At 37.8% G+C, this 17,088-nt stretch overlaps 1 protein-coding gene across 1 annotated transcript in view; it reads right to left on the reverse strand.

Annotated features, from left to right (window-relative positions):
- Positions 1-17,088, reverse strand: part of KCNH7 (potassium voltage-gated channel subfamily H member 7) — a 237,852-nt gene that overhangs the window by 22,565 nt on the left and 198,199 nt on the right. Inside the window, exons 10-12 of the mRNA XM_054209833.1 lie at positions 10,001-10,253; positions 4,220-4,425; positions 1,399-1,498 (exon numbers count right to left, since the gene is read on the reverse strand). Coding sequence (XP_054065808.1) covers positions 1,399-1,498; positions 4,220-4,425; positions 10,001-10,253 — 559 coding nt within the window. The remainder of the gene's footprint in view (positions 1-1,398; positions 1,499-4,219; positions 4,426-10,000; positions 10,254-17,088) is intronic.

Raw genomic sequence — 17,088 nt, forward strand, 5'->3', positions numbered from 1 at the left:
TGGGGAGCTTGTTGCCAATCTTTTCTCTTCTTCCCCAATGGTACAAGATTTTTTCAAAGAAAGAACTGTGGAAAATTATATTCTTTCAGAAGTAATGCAAATAAATATCTCCAAGAGGATGTTCAGTGTAATCTACTGGGCAAGAACCATAAAAGTCTAGGGGTCTTGGTACCACACTGACACCTGAGGATCCTATTTGTAATTCTGCAGCAGGCACAACATGAAAGATTACTTCCATCTTGTTTAGGTGGCAGCATATGTTTTCTCATAAGAAATGTGAAGGTTATTCAGGCAAAGCACCTCTGTCAACAGATTCTTTGTGAAGAGCAGATTGAATATTTCATGGGGACATTTTCCTGACAGATTTGTTGTCAGTCTTGGCTTCCTGCCCTAAAGACGCTTCTTTGATCGAACGGCAATGTCATTGTTCTGAGTAGCCACAGTCTGGATTAAAGTCTTCCTTCATCAAGCATTATACCTGCTATGTATGTTTAAAGTGCTCACATTTATTATCAGCTACTCTGCAACTCTAAAATTGGCATTATGCTGCATTTAGGATTGGGGTTTAACTGTGGAGTGTGAAAGACAAGCATACCAGAAACTGATTTGTCAGACAAACCACTGGACCACGAACATGTAATGTTACTCAAGGAATTGTACTTTCCCTATATAAAAATGAAAATCCTGTGAATATCAGTTTAGCTGTCTTCATGACTGTTGCTGTCTGACCCCAGCTACTATCTACAGTTCCTGGTACTTAGCAGTACTGAATACTGGTGACATAGTTAAATAATTCACTGAATTTTCCTTCATTAGGATTACTCCCAAAAGCCTCTAAGGTGAACGTAAGCACAGAAAATGTTACCTGAACTCTTGCCAGGACAACCATTTATACATTACCATATGCATCAAAATCTGACTAAGATGAATCCACTGTGTCCTGAAAACAAAATATTGTAATTCCAGGGAGAAACACTACCTAGCATCAAGTTGAACAAAGCACTTTGCTGAGGAAATAAAATCAATGCTGCTAATAAATAATATAATAGACTAACTTCTCTGAACAGTTTAAAACATGGTATCTCAGAAAATAGATATTGTTTAGAGATAATATACATATATATATATATGTATATCTCAAAGGCAATAAGGTAGCTTAGTGTTTAAACAGGTCTGCACTGATAGGTGTGAAGTCATGGAAGGGTGAAACTTATATCCTCTAGTTTATATATAACCATATAGGGGACAGTGCACCGAGTGTTTTTGCTGCTCAGCTGGATTCTCAAGAGCTGTTACAGTAACAGCCAACATGGGACCCTAATGTACCCAGCATTACCAAGTGAAATACCAATGAATAATGAAGCAGTGCTGTCTAATGTAAGAAATGAAGTTAATTACCTTTCTCTATTTCACTTTGAAAGGACAATTTCCGTCTTCGTAGTTTGCAGTTATCTCCATCCGTATCATTAGTAGTTTGTGATCTTATTACGAGGTCGGACTTGATTAATGAAATATGAAACATAATGACAGATTAGTCCCATCTAAAGAGAGTAGTTTTTCAATAGGTGATTGACTGTTAATCATGTTCAAGCTTTAAGAAAGGCAATATTACACAAGTCAGTCTGCGTCAACCTCTCCATCCCCAGCTAATGGTATTGCTCATTGCTAACATTAAAAAGTTCATGCAGGTTGAGCAAAACCAACAGTCACCATGGTGGTGTTTCACTGGTGGTGAACACAGACATGGTGTTTCACTGATGGTGAAACAAAAGTATCCTGATAATAAGTTTACATAGAAAGACCTGTGTTCATGTGTTATTAGCTTCCTGAACTTGCACAGATGTGGTTCAAATAATCTTAGAAAAATTAATGAAAAAAAATTAAATAACCTCTAACAGAGAATGTATACTATTGCAATAAGTAATGTGGTAACTGATTGTAACTAGATTTATATTTAACTACATGGTAATGATTATAAAGGTTACATTTTACAACAGTAAATATAAGGCTGACAAACACCAGACACTTTACCCCTCATAATTTTATCTCTCTAGACCCTCCCTTCCTCCCTAGCGGATTCAGTTCATTCAGATACTCATTTCCATTGCAGAACACAATGTTGTCTTTTTCTATCCATCTTACAGACAGATGTGCTTTTTTGCCATAATAAATACAAGATGCATTTAACTCTTCGTTCTACTCATTTAAAACTGAGAAATTTACAAATAAGCAAATATAACACCAGATATGCTCTTTGTGTACATACCCATGGCATTGGCTTCAGCCTACTTCCCTTCCCTGTGCTAGTGAGCAGTGAGGTTTCCCATACCACTCAAGTAAGCAGATTTGCATGTGGGAGAAGGGCAGAGGGAAAGAAGTGGGAAGTGTTTACATCTTTCTCTATTCCCTTCATTGTAAACCTGGTGGGTAAGGTGCTTCAGTGGTGGCCCACTGGTAGAATAACTGCAGGAAGAAAAAGGCACTTTTACATAAATAGGACAGGAGCAAAAGTTGAGGCAGAAGCACCTATTATTCAGATAACAAATCTGGATCTGAGTGATGTTTTGAAGGTCAGGATGTACTCATCACTTCTTTTGGAGGATGATTTTCTGGATTGCAATAGACAGTGGAAAGCAAGTGGAATTGCTAGAGAAAACAGTGATTTTGCAAGCTCAGAGGCATGGGTGAGCCTGTCCTCCCTTCCCTGTCACTGTGAAGACTGGACATTTTTTCTTAGTGGCTGGTACAGCAGTAAGAAGTAACGGCTGGAACATTTCTAAGGAATATGAGCAGTGAGAACTTTCTTTGCATATTCTACACCACAACACAGAAGATGGAATTTTATTTCAATTTTCTCAGATCTAAAGAAAAAATAATGATAAAACATTGATGACAATGTAATTGCAGGAAATAATTGCTCAGACTAAAATCGTTAATGTGAATTTATCCTCAAGGAATTTTTCAAATATGTGGACTTTCAGTTTTAACTTAAATTTATCACTGAAGTTTACTGTATTGCATTTCACATGTAATTAATAATGATGACCTTTTCAATAAACACAAAAGGATGACTTTTAAAATAAAGATAGAATTGTTCTTTTATTTTCAAAATGATCTTTTATTAAAAAAAAGGGCTCAGCATAAAAAGAAGTGACATTTCTTGTCGGAAGTTATATTTGTTTTAATTTTTTAAACTAAAGATCCACATGTGATTAGCAAAGATGACCCTATCGTTTACAACCCAAAACTCAGTGTTCTTTGTCTCCTTTTTTCTCAGAAGGCCTTTGAGGCCAAATGGTGTTAATTCCTTCTCACTGAACTTCTGTTTTTCCTTAAAAGTATAGTCTTAAGCTACAAAACGGTATTATCAGAAACTGTGAAATGTAAACTAGTCATTATGTGGGCAATGTAGTTCACGTTTGGTGGCCAGTGTTAGTGTACCCTGCAACCTTCCAGGGAAATCTTTAGCCCCAGTAGCACGAGCTGGGCAATAGCCTTTCCCCTCTCCCCTTCCGGCCAAACCTCTCTTTTCTTTCCCAATTCAGACTGACCCCGGCAGTCCAAAATGAGGAAACATTGGTAATTTTTCTACTTTCCTGAAGATGCAATCTGTGCAAAAGGGACGCTCAGGGCAGACACTGTGGGGAAAAAGAGACCAAGAAATCCCTGCAAATCTGAAGACTGAGTGAAATTTGAGAAGCCCCTTGTATGCTTTTAGTCTCTTAGGAGGTAGGGTGCACTCCAAGATAAGAGAATTAACAATTCATGTTTGAAAGGCAATTAAATATTTTCTATTTTTAGACACAGAATGAATCCAGATAATCTGATTTATCTTTATTTTATGGCTGTACAATTATATTTAGTGTCAAAAGTTCCCCTTGTGGTGACCCAGGCTATAGTAATCTGAAAAAACCCCATATTTTCCATGGCTTTAACAAAATATCCAAAATCCCCCTGGCTGAAACTTTAATACTATTTAAATATAGAACAAAATCCTGTTAGATTAACATCATCTGAATCACTTCATTGGCTTCTGCTGAGTTTAACTGACTTCAGTAGGAGCAATCAGGTGAGTATATTTTTTTAAAATAGGATTTTGCCTCAGGCTTTTAGCTTTTAATTTTGCTAACTTTGGGTTTTCAATTTATATTTTCAAGCTTTGTTACTGTGAGGTAAATTTGGCCCAACATTAAGAAAAAAAATAACTCATTGCATGTACCTTTGCAGTTTCGTCTCTCAGATTAAAAGTCAGTTCTAGATTGGTGAGGAAGAGATCAGAAAATTCAGGGTACATATCCAAAACTTCTAGTAGATCTTCTCGCTGGATCTTATGTAAGTCACAGTAAGTTAAAGCTCTCACATCTGCATTTGACTTTCCTGGTTTTGCATAAAGATGTACCATCTCTCCAAAAATATCATTTTTCCCTGCAGAAAGAAAATTAGATGGAGATTATTATTTAAAACATGAATAAGCCATTAAATTGAATGATGTATTTCTTTATGATAATGCTGTAGAATACTTGATTTTACATGAAGTGATACAATCAGATTACCATTGTGCATATGTTGTTATAAATCAAAAGTATTTCTATTAAACATTAAAAGTAAAATTATTTAAATCAATGAAATTACATAGGCATATAACTGGACTAAGTAAAAGGAAAATCTAGTTTCATCATATTTTTTCTTCAGTTCCATCAAAACAGCATGACTAGAGCAGGTTATTGTCTTTTTAAAACACTTTTTGCTGATTTAAATCATATTGTTATGATGACACAGATGTCATTTCTGTTGTTTGGTAGAGTTCAGGACCTGTCTGGCCTGGAATCTCATTTTTTTAAGAATTACATGAAGAAACAGACCATACTTGGAATACATTTTAGCAGAAAATGACTTAGTTTTTATATTTTTCAGGGGGAATACAAGACTTTCAAGATGCAGAAGCTGTTTTGAGGAAGCTCTTTGAACATAGCTGCCTCTGTTTTGATGCTATTACAATTCTTTCAATCAATGTTGACACATTCATGGCACCTGTTTGCTAAAATTTTCGTCTCCATTTAATTGCTTATTTTCCCCAAATCTGTGCCTAACCATCAATGCAGAACAACCACAGCCATAGACCCATGAAAACATGCTCTAAACTAGGGGTTGCAGGGCTTACCTGCAAAATGGAGACTGGGGGGAACTAGGAAAACACTTGTGGAAAAGAATAGTGCTCATAGCAACTGAGAAACAGTAGACTGGTAAAAAAGAATACAGGGGTGATTTTGCCTCTCTGTTAAACATTTGTGGCTTTTATATTAGGTTACTACAAGTAGTTCTGGTTTCTCCATTTTCTAAAAAGGAAGCTGAAAACTGAGTGAGCAGCTTTCAGCTGGGGGAGCTAAAAGATGCAAATAATAATTGAAGGGCTGATTTACAGTGACGATCTTAAAGAGCACAGTCTTTTTAGCTTATCAACAGGAAGATTAAGAAGTAATCTGATTATATTGCATATATCTTTATAAGGTGGAAAAATTACTTGGTACTAAATGCCTCTAGAATATAATAAGGAAAGCATAGTAAGAATCAATGAAAAGAAACTGAAGGAAGATAATTTTATACTGCAAATAAAACAGACATTTTTATGAATAAAAATTATTAACTATGGAAATAAACTGCCAAGAAAAGTGATCAGTTTTTCATCTCGTTATGTCTTCAGATCAAAACCCATTGCTTTTCTTTCATCAAACACAGTTCATTAGACAGAACAGAGTTAAAGGTATGAAATGTAACAGGAGTCAGTGATATAACAGAGCCAATATAATCTAATAGTGCTTCTGGCCTGCTTATGAATGCAGAGGTCCCTACGCAAAGCACATAATCCCTTCTCTGCAATGTGACTACTGACATGGTCACAGTATTTTTATATCTTGTCTGCAAAACTGGAAGAAGTGGTAGATTCTATGAGGTCCACAGCCATTGTATTTTCTAAGGATTCGGTACAGAATTACTGTTGTCAGGTCAGTACTGATCAGACCTTACTCAACAGCATCAAACAGTGCTGATGAGCTGAGGAAAACTGGGGCATAAACCCAACATTTCTCAGAACTCTTTGATTTCTGTGATGAATTTTCAATACTTGTTAATGGTGGAAACTTCATCCGTGCTACCTCCATTGGACTGAAGTCTTTTCAACCCCAGAGGACAAAGCATTGAATATTTTTTATGTCTGTTTCTGTGCGTAGGTTTTTCAGAAAGAGGAATTAACTAAAAATGTTTGATTAAATATTGATAGTCTTTGTTAGATTTCTGTGTGATTTCACTGAAGAGTGATTTTCAGTTGTATCATTTTCTATTTATTTTTTTTTTGATGATTTTTCAAGATACAACAGACACACTGACTGGAGCCAGGTATCAGGCAGGCTGTAGCCTCATGGATTGTGCAACAGTTGTGTGCCCGCAGAGAAGTTCCTTTTGGCTACAGTTGTGCAGAACTGTCTCTCTTTCTGGCTGGACCACTGCTCCCTGGGAGAGTGGGGCTCTAGACTGTGCCCCTGGTGTGAGGAGCTGTAGGTTGGAAGAGATACAGTGGTATTGCCCTGCAAATACCTGGGTTCCTGCTGCAGTGTGAGAGCACAGGGATCTGATGTGCATAACATGCAAAACTCAACCTGTCTGCATATATGGTCCAGGAAGAAATTAATGAGCTCATAAACTTGTCAGTTTTACTTGGTTGTGAATCCCATCCAGGGAAACCTGCATGCTCGATTACTTCTCTGAAATGCCTGTACACCAACACACACAGCAGGAAGAACTGGAGATCTGTGTGCGGTCGCAGGGACGTGATCTCATTGCAATTACAGAGACATGGTAGCATAGCTCGCATGACTGGAATGCTGTCATGGATGGCTATGTACTTTTTAGGAAAGATAGGCCGGTGGGGTGAGGTGGTGGAGTTGCTCTTTACATAAGAGAGCAGCTGGAATGTATTGAGCTCTACCTAGGGGTGGATGAAGGTGTTGAGAGCTTATGGGCAAGAAATACGGGTAACACTGTTGTGGGTGTTCACTACAGACCACTGGATCAGGAAGAGGAAGTTGATGAGGCCTTCTACAGACAGCTGAAAGTAGCCTTATGATCATAGGCCCTGGTTCTCATGGGGGACATCAACCACCCTGATATTTGCTGGAAAGGCAACACAGCCAGGTGCACACATTTCTGCAGAGCACTGATAACTTTTTGACACAGGTGGTGGAGGAATCAATGAGAAGAGGTGCACTGCTGGACCTTGTGCTGACAAAGATAGTTAGGGATGTGAAGGTTGGAGGTAGCCGTGGCTGCAGTGACCATGAGATGGTGGAGTTCAGGATCCCGTATGGAAGAAGCAGGGCAAAAAGTAGAATTACAACCCTGGACTTCAGGAGAGCTGCCTTTGGCATCTTCGAAGACCTACTTGAAGGAATTGCATGGGCTAAGGCTCTAGAAGGAAGAGGGATGCAAGAGAGCTGGTTAATATTCAAGCACCATTTCCTCCAAGCTCAACATCGGTGTATCCCTATAAGTAAGAAATCAGGCAAAGGAGGCAGGAGACCTACATGAATAAGCAAGGAGCTTCTGGAAAAACTCAAGTGGAAGAAGGAAGTTTACAGAATGTGGAAAAAGAGACTGGCCACTTGGGAGAAATAGGAACGTTGTCAGAGTATGCAGAGATGCAATGAGGAAGGCTATGGCTCACTTGGAATTAAATCTGGCAAGAGATGTCAAGAACAAGAAGGGCTACATTAGTACATCAGTAGGAAAAGGAAGACTAGGGAAAATGTGAGCCTGCTGCTGATTGAGGTAGATTCCCTAGTGACGGAGGATGCAGTGAAGGCAGAGTTACTGAACGCCTTCTTTGCTTCAGTCTTTATTGCTAAGGCTGGCCCTCAGGAATCCCAAACCCTGGAGGTAAGACAGAGAGCCTGAAGAAAGGAACTTTCCTTTGGTTGCAGAGGACTGGGTTAGGCAAACTCAAGACCCACAAATCCATGGGCTCCGATGGGATGCACCCACGAGTGCCGAGGGAGCTGACGGATGTTATTGCTAAGCTCTCCATCATCTTTGAAAGATCATGGAGAGTGGGAGAGGTGCCTGAGGACTGGAGGAAATCCAATTTCATGCCATCTTCAAAACAGGCGAGAAGGAGGACCCAAGAAACTACAGGCCAGTCAGCCTCACCTCCATCCCTGGAAAGCTGATGGAACAGCTCATCCTGGATGTCATCTCTAAGCATGTAGAGGAAGAGAAGGTTACTGTGAGTGGTCACCAAGGATTCACCAAGGGGAAATCATGCTTGAGCAATCTGATAGCCTTATATGATGGAAAGACTGGCTGGGGAGATGAGGGGAGAGCAGTGGATGTCGTCTACCTCAACTTTAGCAGGGCTTTTGACAGTGCCTCCCATAGCATCCTCATAGGTAAGATTAGGAAGTGTGGGTTAGATGAGTGGACAGTGAGGTAGATTGAAAACTGGCTGAATGACAAAGCTCAGAGGGTTGTGATCAGTGGCACAAAGTCTAGTTGGAGGCCTGCAAATAGTGGTGTTCCCCAGGGGTCAGTACTGGGTCCAGTCTTGTTCAATATATTCATCAATGACCTGGATGAGGGGACAGAGTGTACCCTCAGCAAGTTTGCTGACGACACAAAGCTGGGAGGGGTGGCTGACACACCAGAAGGCTGTGCTGCCATACAGAGAGACCTAGACAGGCTAGAAAGTTGGGCAGAGAGGAACCTAAAGAAGCCCAACAAAGGCAAGTGTAGGGTCCTGCACCTAGGGAGGAATAACCCCATGCACCACTACAGGTTAGCATTTAACCTGCTGGAAAGCAGCTCTGCAGAGAGGGACCTAGGAGTCTTGGTGGACAACAAGCTGACCATGAGCCAGCAATGTGCCCTTGTGGCCACGAAGGCAAATGGTCTCCTGGGGTGCATTAAAAAAAGTATGGCCAGCAGCTGAGGGAGGTTATCCACCCTGCAAAGTACTAGCAGAATAATCAGCCACAAGTGGATTAATAGCAACATATTGCTACCTATCCACGTTTTGCTTCAGCTACTTATCTGGCTGTAAGTTCCTACAGTGATGATAAAGAGAAAGGAGAACATATGAATGATTTTACAGCTGGTGTAGGTTTCCATACAGCAAAATCCTTACTCATCTACTCAATTATTCTTTGCATTCTTATTACCAGATGTTAAATTGGAGAAACAAATCAGTAGTCTTGTTTAGGTAGGGTTTCAATTATTTTACTTTTAAAATTGATGTAGCTGAAGAAGTCTCATTGGTTCCGCGTAAGAGCCATCACCAGCTGCAGGTGAACTCTCAGCTGGACTGAACTCTGCTCTGAGCCATGTTCATTGAGAAAGAAAACAAGTAACTCCCCACGCTGTACTCCCCATGCTATACAAACATGCTATACAAACACAAAAGGAATGTGTTAATAAGAAGTATAGAGGAAACACTGGTGTTATTACACTTAAGTATCAACCTAGATCCAATTAATCTGTTATTCTCTTCCTTTTCTATATGCTCAGTGGGTAGAAGCAGACATTTCTGAAAACCCCCAATGCCCTAATGCCTACAGTAGATACATGTTTTCCTCCAGTTAGCATATAGGGGGTCTATGTGTCTCAGTATCCCCATACACTGTTCAAGAAAAGGGTATCCTTGACTTTGGTTCTTGCAGCATAATCAGACCTGGAGTAATTTGGTATCTGCTTGCATCAACTTGCAGCTTACCACTTACCTAGGAATAAATCTGACTCACTACTGCTTTTATATTTTAGATATCCAAGAATGTGGTTCCTTGGTGCACGTGAATTATTGCAGTAATGTAGACTGCACCTTAAACAAGTTATTTTTCTGCTTGATTTTAAATAACAGTAAAGCAAACATTTACAAATTTCCTTCCTCAGGAACAACGATGGATATTTCTTTTCAATCCCCTGACTCTTTTAAGATGCCTTGTAGTAATCTACTTACCAAGAATGGCTACAACAATGTCACTCTTAAGGATTTCAATGGACCCTCTTGACACAAAGTAAAGAGCAGTGAGAACATCTCCACAGTGCACTAAAGTGTCCCCAGGGGGCGCGTGTGTTGTCTTAAATTTCATAGCCAAAGCTCGAAGACAGCCTTTACTGGCCCCCCGGAAAGCTTTGCAATTCTGAAGCAAATTTTGGTTGAGGTGCAGACAAATGTCAGCTTGTAAGCATTCTGGAAACCCCTTCAGGACCTGGAAAGACAAGCATAAGGATTTCATGTGAATGCTATGAAAGTTGCTTTATATAATTTTTTGTTCCTGGACAGAAAGAAAGAAGTAACATAAAAATAGAGGTGGCCCTAAGAGCTGTCAGAGTATTAAAAGTCAACAAGTGTGTAGTTTAGTCTATACTGCAAAGCTTATACAATGTGAATACTAATGCACATACTAATGTACGTAGTGGTTACAAAATTCTTTCATTGCAAGAAATGGTATCAAGGAATATGACTGAATATGACTGCAGTAAAATAACAAGCAAGGCAGCTAAAGGGAGAGTCTTAACTGAATTTCACCTGTTTGGATGAATATGTCTATTTCCTTTTTATCCTTTATAAAAGTACTACATTTAACATGAGAGGTTTTTGCTGAAATAACCATCATATTTGTAAAATGAGAGCTATCTGAACAAGATAAGATATTTTTCAGAGAGAGGGTATTTTAATGGGATTTTCATGTTAAATATATTCTGCTTGTAAATGTAAGACAGCTTTTTATCAGAAAAAGCAACACGTGCCACTGAAACAATGATGTAGTGCAGATTTACATAGGCAGATGATTAGTTCAGCAAACCACAGGGTTAGTTGCTATGGTCCTTGCTCATCTCTTACCCAGAACAATGGGAGTTTGCCTGAAGTAGAACCACAGGATTCCTCTTGGGTACCATGGTAACATGTTAATTTTGTTTAGAACTAAAAAAGTGAGCTACTTACAACATGGTCATTATGTGTGAGCTTTTCTAAATGGTCTAGGATGGTATTACCTCTGATTCTTTTAGAATCAATAAACATTTCTGCTATTCACGTCTATGGGAGTACTGTCCACCTTGTGACTCTGCCCGCGGTGTTAAGGAATGGGTCTGATACGTTATTATGCATCGCCCTTTCTGTTAAATCCTGTTATCTGCTGTCAATGATGTTAATGGGTCATATGCTTTCCCTGGGACCAGCATCATCTGTTGCATATTTCTAAGGTCAAAACATGAACTGATGCTACCAGTCTTATGAATATGTGAACAGAATGTGTCTTTTTGCTATTAGTCTATTAATTCATTCCTATTTATCCTCTGCAGTGTTTTTCTACAAACACATAAATATTCCTGCACAGAAAAAAACCCAAAACAAAATGCATTCACTTGCTGCTATAGTAATTCTTACTTCAGCACAATAAAGGTCTGTGCACTCACTCTTATTGCACAAAGATATTCACAACTCATATCCGTTGCTAACGGAGAAGATGAACACATTTCTGATATGAGGCTCCTGTCCACACAAGCCAAGCTATGATTTACAAATGAAATATTAGTACCTTTAACTGAGTTGAAATGTTTCTGTGATTGCTAATGGAAATCAATGCTGTGAAATAACAAGCAGAATGTTTTAACACAAATATATACAAAAATGTTATGAGCTATAGGGCATTACCACATGAAATTTATATATCCTCAGAAAAAGCCAGCATTCAACAACAATAAGCAAAAGAAAACATGATAAATGAAAAGATTCTATGGTGCCACTCTGTTTTCAGTATCTATCACACCACTAGAAATAGCTTAGTATCCAATTACTCTTTTTATTTTAATGTAATTATATTGAAATAAAAACATTGTGGGTTGTAGAAACTTATTTACTGAATGGTACTGAGAAACCGGTAACCATATGCATCTGGTCAATGATACAGGTGGAGAAAAATTGCAGGTGTTTATTTTTAAATTCTTCTCTAATAACGTGAGTAAAAAAGACCTGTTTTGAATGAATTCTTTCGCTACATGTCTATCTGAATATAATTTAGAAGAGCTCCATTTTTTATAGGCTACAAAGTAGGAAATATATTTTAAATTCAGAGGTACTTCCAAAAGGTATTTGAATAGTTAGAAAGTCAGGAGCACAGCCTTAGAATAAATTGTATTCATTTTTCACATCAGCTTCTGTTTATCTCATTTATCAAGGGATTGTACTTTACCATTAAGCAAAAACCATGCAGACCATGTGTGTTCATTTATATTTCTGAAGATACTTTGGTTATTTTTTTAAAGAAACAATTGTTTTGATAATTAAATTATACTTAACATGAAACTGTTCTAAAATCATTGCATGTTAGTTAATAGCTATTTATGTGCCAATAACATCTGAAAGATACTAGCCTCTGTTCAAATATCTGTGATTAAAAAGGCCCTGCCCCATGGAGCTTACACTCTAAAATAGTTGTTACACGTCAGAGAGGAAAAACATTTACTCTTTAATACCACAATTGTCAAATGTCTAGAAGGAAGACAGATGCCCAAATAACATTGATTTCCAATGGAGTTTTGGAGATTACTCCACTAACACAAGTTTAGAAATGCAAGAACGAAGCTAATTTGAAGATAAATTTGTTAAAACATTGTTATATATTACATTACTAAAAGGAGCTTACCATATTGCGCACATTGTATGTAGCGAGGTATTTAATCCAAGTCCAGTAGCTGACACTATATAGAATTTGATGTTTCCAAACTAAAGTCTTGCCAACCCAAGCCTCCATGTACATTCCTAAAGATTTTAATTTCTTTGAGAAAATATTTCTTATTCATCAATTTTTAGCTTGTGTTAATAAGGAAGTATCTGATTCTCACAGATATCTTTGATTGTCTGTGTAGAGCAGGAACAACTGTATTGAAAATTATGTATGTTCTTATAATGTGGCAATCAACAACAATACATTATGTGTACATATACTGACAATGTAAATCTTAGAAAATCATCCACACAGTCTTCAAAATCATGAGATTACCTTAAAAATAACAAAACTCTAAAAATTGCATTTCATTTCATTTGTTGTGAGCTTTTGGAGTCTTTAAACACATTTAAGTCACACTCCAATGTAACAAGAAACATTTAAAATACACTTTTCTAAACAACTAACAGCCAGCATCTTGAAATTATATGAAGGCAGGACTAGATAATGCAAAAATAAAACCATTTTCAAAATAAAATTTTTGAAAATTATAAAGTTAGAATTGATCTTTAAATAGCATTATTCTCAATTACAAATCCAAAATGAAGAAATCATTTGAATACAGGTTTGGGTTTCAATTGCTCCAGTCTTTCCTGACATATTTCTATTGTTACACTCAATAGTGATTCCACCAGGCCCTGGTGAGAAAAATCTTGCATTCTCATGGAATCAGAACTCATGCATAATTCAAGAGATACAGATCTTCTAAAAAAGACATTTAACAAGATATAAAATCAGCCTAAACCATCCCCCCCAACACAAAAAAAAAAAAAAAAAAAAAGAAGAAAAGAAGGAAAAACAGTTATGATGCTGTGACCATAGGCTCCAGTTGTCTCTCCTTGATAGTTATAAAGTCCAAGTTCCGTCGTCTTTTCCTGTCTGGAATAAAACCTATTCCACATCAAATAATGTTGGTTTATCTACTTGACATGCATAGAGAGGAGGAAAGTGTCAACTTAAAAGAAGTAAAACATTTTATGTGGAATAAGTGATTGAAGTTTAGTGAGGATAGTAGGGACGTGATTCATATTGCCTTGAAGAATGTGGTCTTGTATAAGTGGAGAGGGAGCCCAGCTTCATTAACCTCACTTTTTGAAGGTGACAACAAGGTATCACTCATACATGTATCAGACACCTTTGTGACAACAGAATTGGAGATATCTATGTGCCCTAACCTCAGGCAACTAGCAAATGTTTGGGGCAATGATAACTTTGTTTTGTTTGGATAAATGATAAGATTTATGTCAATTTTTAGATTTTCTATCCTCAGTTCTGGAACAGGTATTGACATCTGTCCCAAAGAAAATATATAGAAAGCATCCAAGCTGAAGCAAATCACGGTATTAGCTACAATAATTGTCATTAAACATGGAAATATCACATTCTATACCAACAGAATCACAGAATGGTAGAGGATGGAAGGGACCTCTGGAGGTCATCTTGTCCAACCTTCCTGCTCAAGCAGGGCTACCTTGAGCTGGTAGCCCAGGACGATGTCCAGACGGCTTTTGAATATCTCCGAGGACTGAGACTTTTCAAGGTCTCTGGGCAATTTGTGCCAGTGGTCAGTCATCCTCACAGTAAAAAAGTGTTTCCTGATGTTTGGATGGAACCTCCTGTTGCAGTTTGTGCCCACTGCCTCTGGTTCTGTCACTGGGCGTCACTGAAAAGAACCTGGTTCCATCTTCTTTACACCCTCCTTCAGGTATTTGTTCACATAGATGAGAATCCCGCATGAGCCTTCACTGCTCCAGGCTGAACAGTCCCAGCTTTCTCAGCATTTCCCAGTATGAGAGATGCTCCAGGCCCTAAAGTCTGACAGTCAGAGATATTCCTTTAATTCTGTTTATAGTCTTCTGTCATACATTTTTTCTGTTGAAATATAGGTGGGGTCAAACATTAAATGCCAGGCAGCAGTTGAAGAGAGAACAAGAGGGCTCTTGTGTGTTGTGGGTTTTTTTGGGGTGTGTTGAAACTCATTTTCACGAAGACTTTCTTGTCTTAGAATCAGTCAGACTCATTTATGAGTGGCGAGCATCCAGCACATAGAGGGAAAGATAAAGATAGACTCTCAAGTTCATCTGACAATTTAAGCTGCCATAAAATGAAAGAGGAATTCTGGTCCTTCCCCACCTTATCTGTTTATTCCTGCCCTGCCTTGATCTTTCCTTGTGAAATGGTTTGAGAAATTGATCCAAGCAAAAACTAACCCAGCAAAAAAATCGAGCAGCTGAAGGTACAAAGAGGCAGCAATAAATAAACTTTGTGTCATAGACTACGCATACTTAATCTCTATCTGGATCTCATCTACAGAATATAGATCTCAGGATATGTTTGCATTAGCATCACTAAATGCTGAATAAAGTTCTTGAACTATTTGAATAATAAATTTTGAAGTGATTACGGGGAGCAAACCCCATGCCTTGGAGGGTTCACTCTAGTGGGGATATATATTAAAAAATAATGTTTTGTCTGTCTTTGTTCTGCAAGAATGAGTGAAATTAATTAATAGTAATTCATATATTTGGTGAAATAACCTATGTCTTTATTTTTTGTCTTTCTGCCACCTAATTTTAGCACTAATCTGAGACTCTTTAGCTGCAAAAATCACGCTGCATAGATTTTGAATTAGGATCGCTGTCCTCCAGTAGTTGTTCCCTCTGATTGAAAGGGTAATGCAGGATTTAGTTCTGTCTCAAATATTTGACTCTCAGATTTTAATATCTTCATGTAGGCTAAACATTTCTGTAATTCAACCTACTTCTATTTCTAGAAAGTATTTAGAATTTACTATTTCTGTGATAGTTAAGTACAGAAACTCAATATTTCCATAAGCAGAAGGCCAAAACATTTCCAAGGGCTTTCACCATTTAGAAAAGAATGAACAAGGTCCCAAGTGGCAATAATTCTGCTCCAACAGTTCTTGGGCTCCACATAGAATAAGGATTATTTCTGACGTTCCCTCTTCTTCATACCGGAAAATATTGCAGAGTCAGATATCTTTTTTTTATTTTATTTTTTTTGCAGGATATGAAGGAGGTCCTTACAACAGTTGAGAGAAAAGCAAAGTAACGTGTGATGATGAGCTAATTCACCTTCCAATGAGATTTGAAATCTAACCACCTTATCAAGAATTACGATCTTTCGCTTTTAGTCATTGCCATGACACATTTTAATGTTGAAATTACTGGAGCTGCAGTGGATCATTCTTCGTCTATAATCTTACAGTTTCTGTATACATCTGAAAGGTGATCTAGGAGATATGATACTCCGCTGAATGAGAGGACAGAAAATCATTTCCGTTTCTTAGACTGTTGACTCCTTCATCAACAGAAAGTTTAAGGTCTATAGAAGCTGGAAGCTGACCAGATCCATGTCGTTCCAAAAATGTAATGATAGCTGGAAAATTGTTAATTGCTCTTCTTTTTGAGATGTTAGATCACAAAATATAACGCAGTGAGAAACTGATAAAGGATCGCTTTGCAAATGGATTGACATTCTTGAAAGTCTGTGCTTTTTTCAATGAGATCTTCTTTTCTGTAACTCCATTACACGTAGGCATTCATGTTTTTTAAGTGGTCTTGTTATAGAAAATGAAAGAACAATTTTACAGCTAATCATATCCGAGGTACTTTCTGATAGGCTTATATGTCTTATGATTTCCATTATGACATATAGACAAATAGCAGTACTACTGTCCACCATGATTATATATTCCCTCTGTTTAACCAATTACTACTAGTTTTTGTTCCAAACACTTCTAATTTGGATTACCCCTCTGATAATATAAGGAACTCCTCCTTGCTATTTTTTAAATTTTAATTTACTTTTCTAATTCTCTGGTTCAAAGTACTACTGGCAATAGTTCTATTGATAGAATTGTTTTCATCATAAGAAGTGATCACAGCAGGAGGAAAAGCAACAATAACAAATGTAGTAGCATTATCCAGTGATCAGTGGCCAATTTCTCACAAAAAAAGGCTTACCAAAGCAACGGCGAACCTGCCCTTTTTTTGATACAGTAGCAATGCTGGGTCTGAACCTTCAAATTAGGTGTGTGCTCTGCTGGACTTGCATGATCACTGTGGCCAAGATAACTTATCACAAGTGTAAAATCAACCATTTGCTTGGATGCTTGCAGGAGAAGGTTTGATAAATGTATGAATAAAAAATTTTATTTGCTCTCTCATGGTACTGGGTAAAACCCATAATAAAATGGCATCTACCCCACATCCAAAATTTCAATTAACATGTACATTTGGCTAAACACTTTCCAAAGCTTGTCCCACTTATTTACTTTGAACTCCTTTTAAAG

Source organism: Rissa tridactyla, chromosome 7 (genome assembly GCF_028500815.1).
Source record: "Rissa tridactyla isolate bRisTri1 chromosome 7, bRisTri1.patW.cur.20221130, whole genome shotgun sequence".
NCBI classification, from domain to species: Eukaryota; Metazoa; Chordata; class Aves; order Charadriiformes; family Laridae; genus Rissa; species Rissa tridactyla.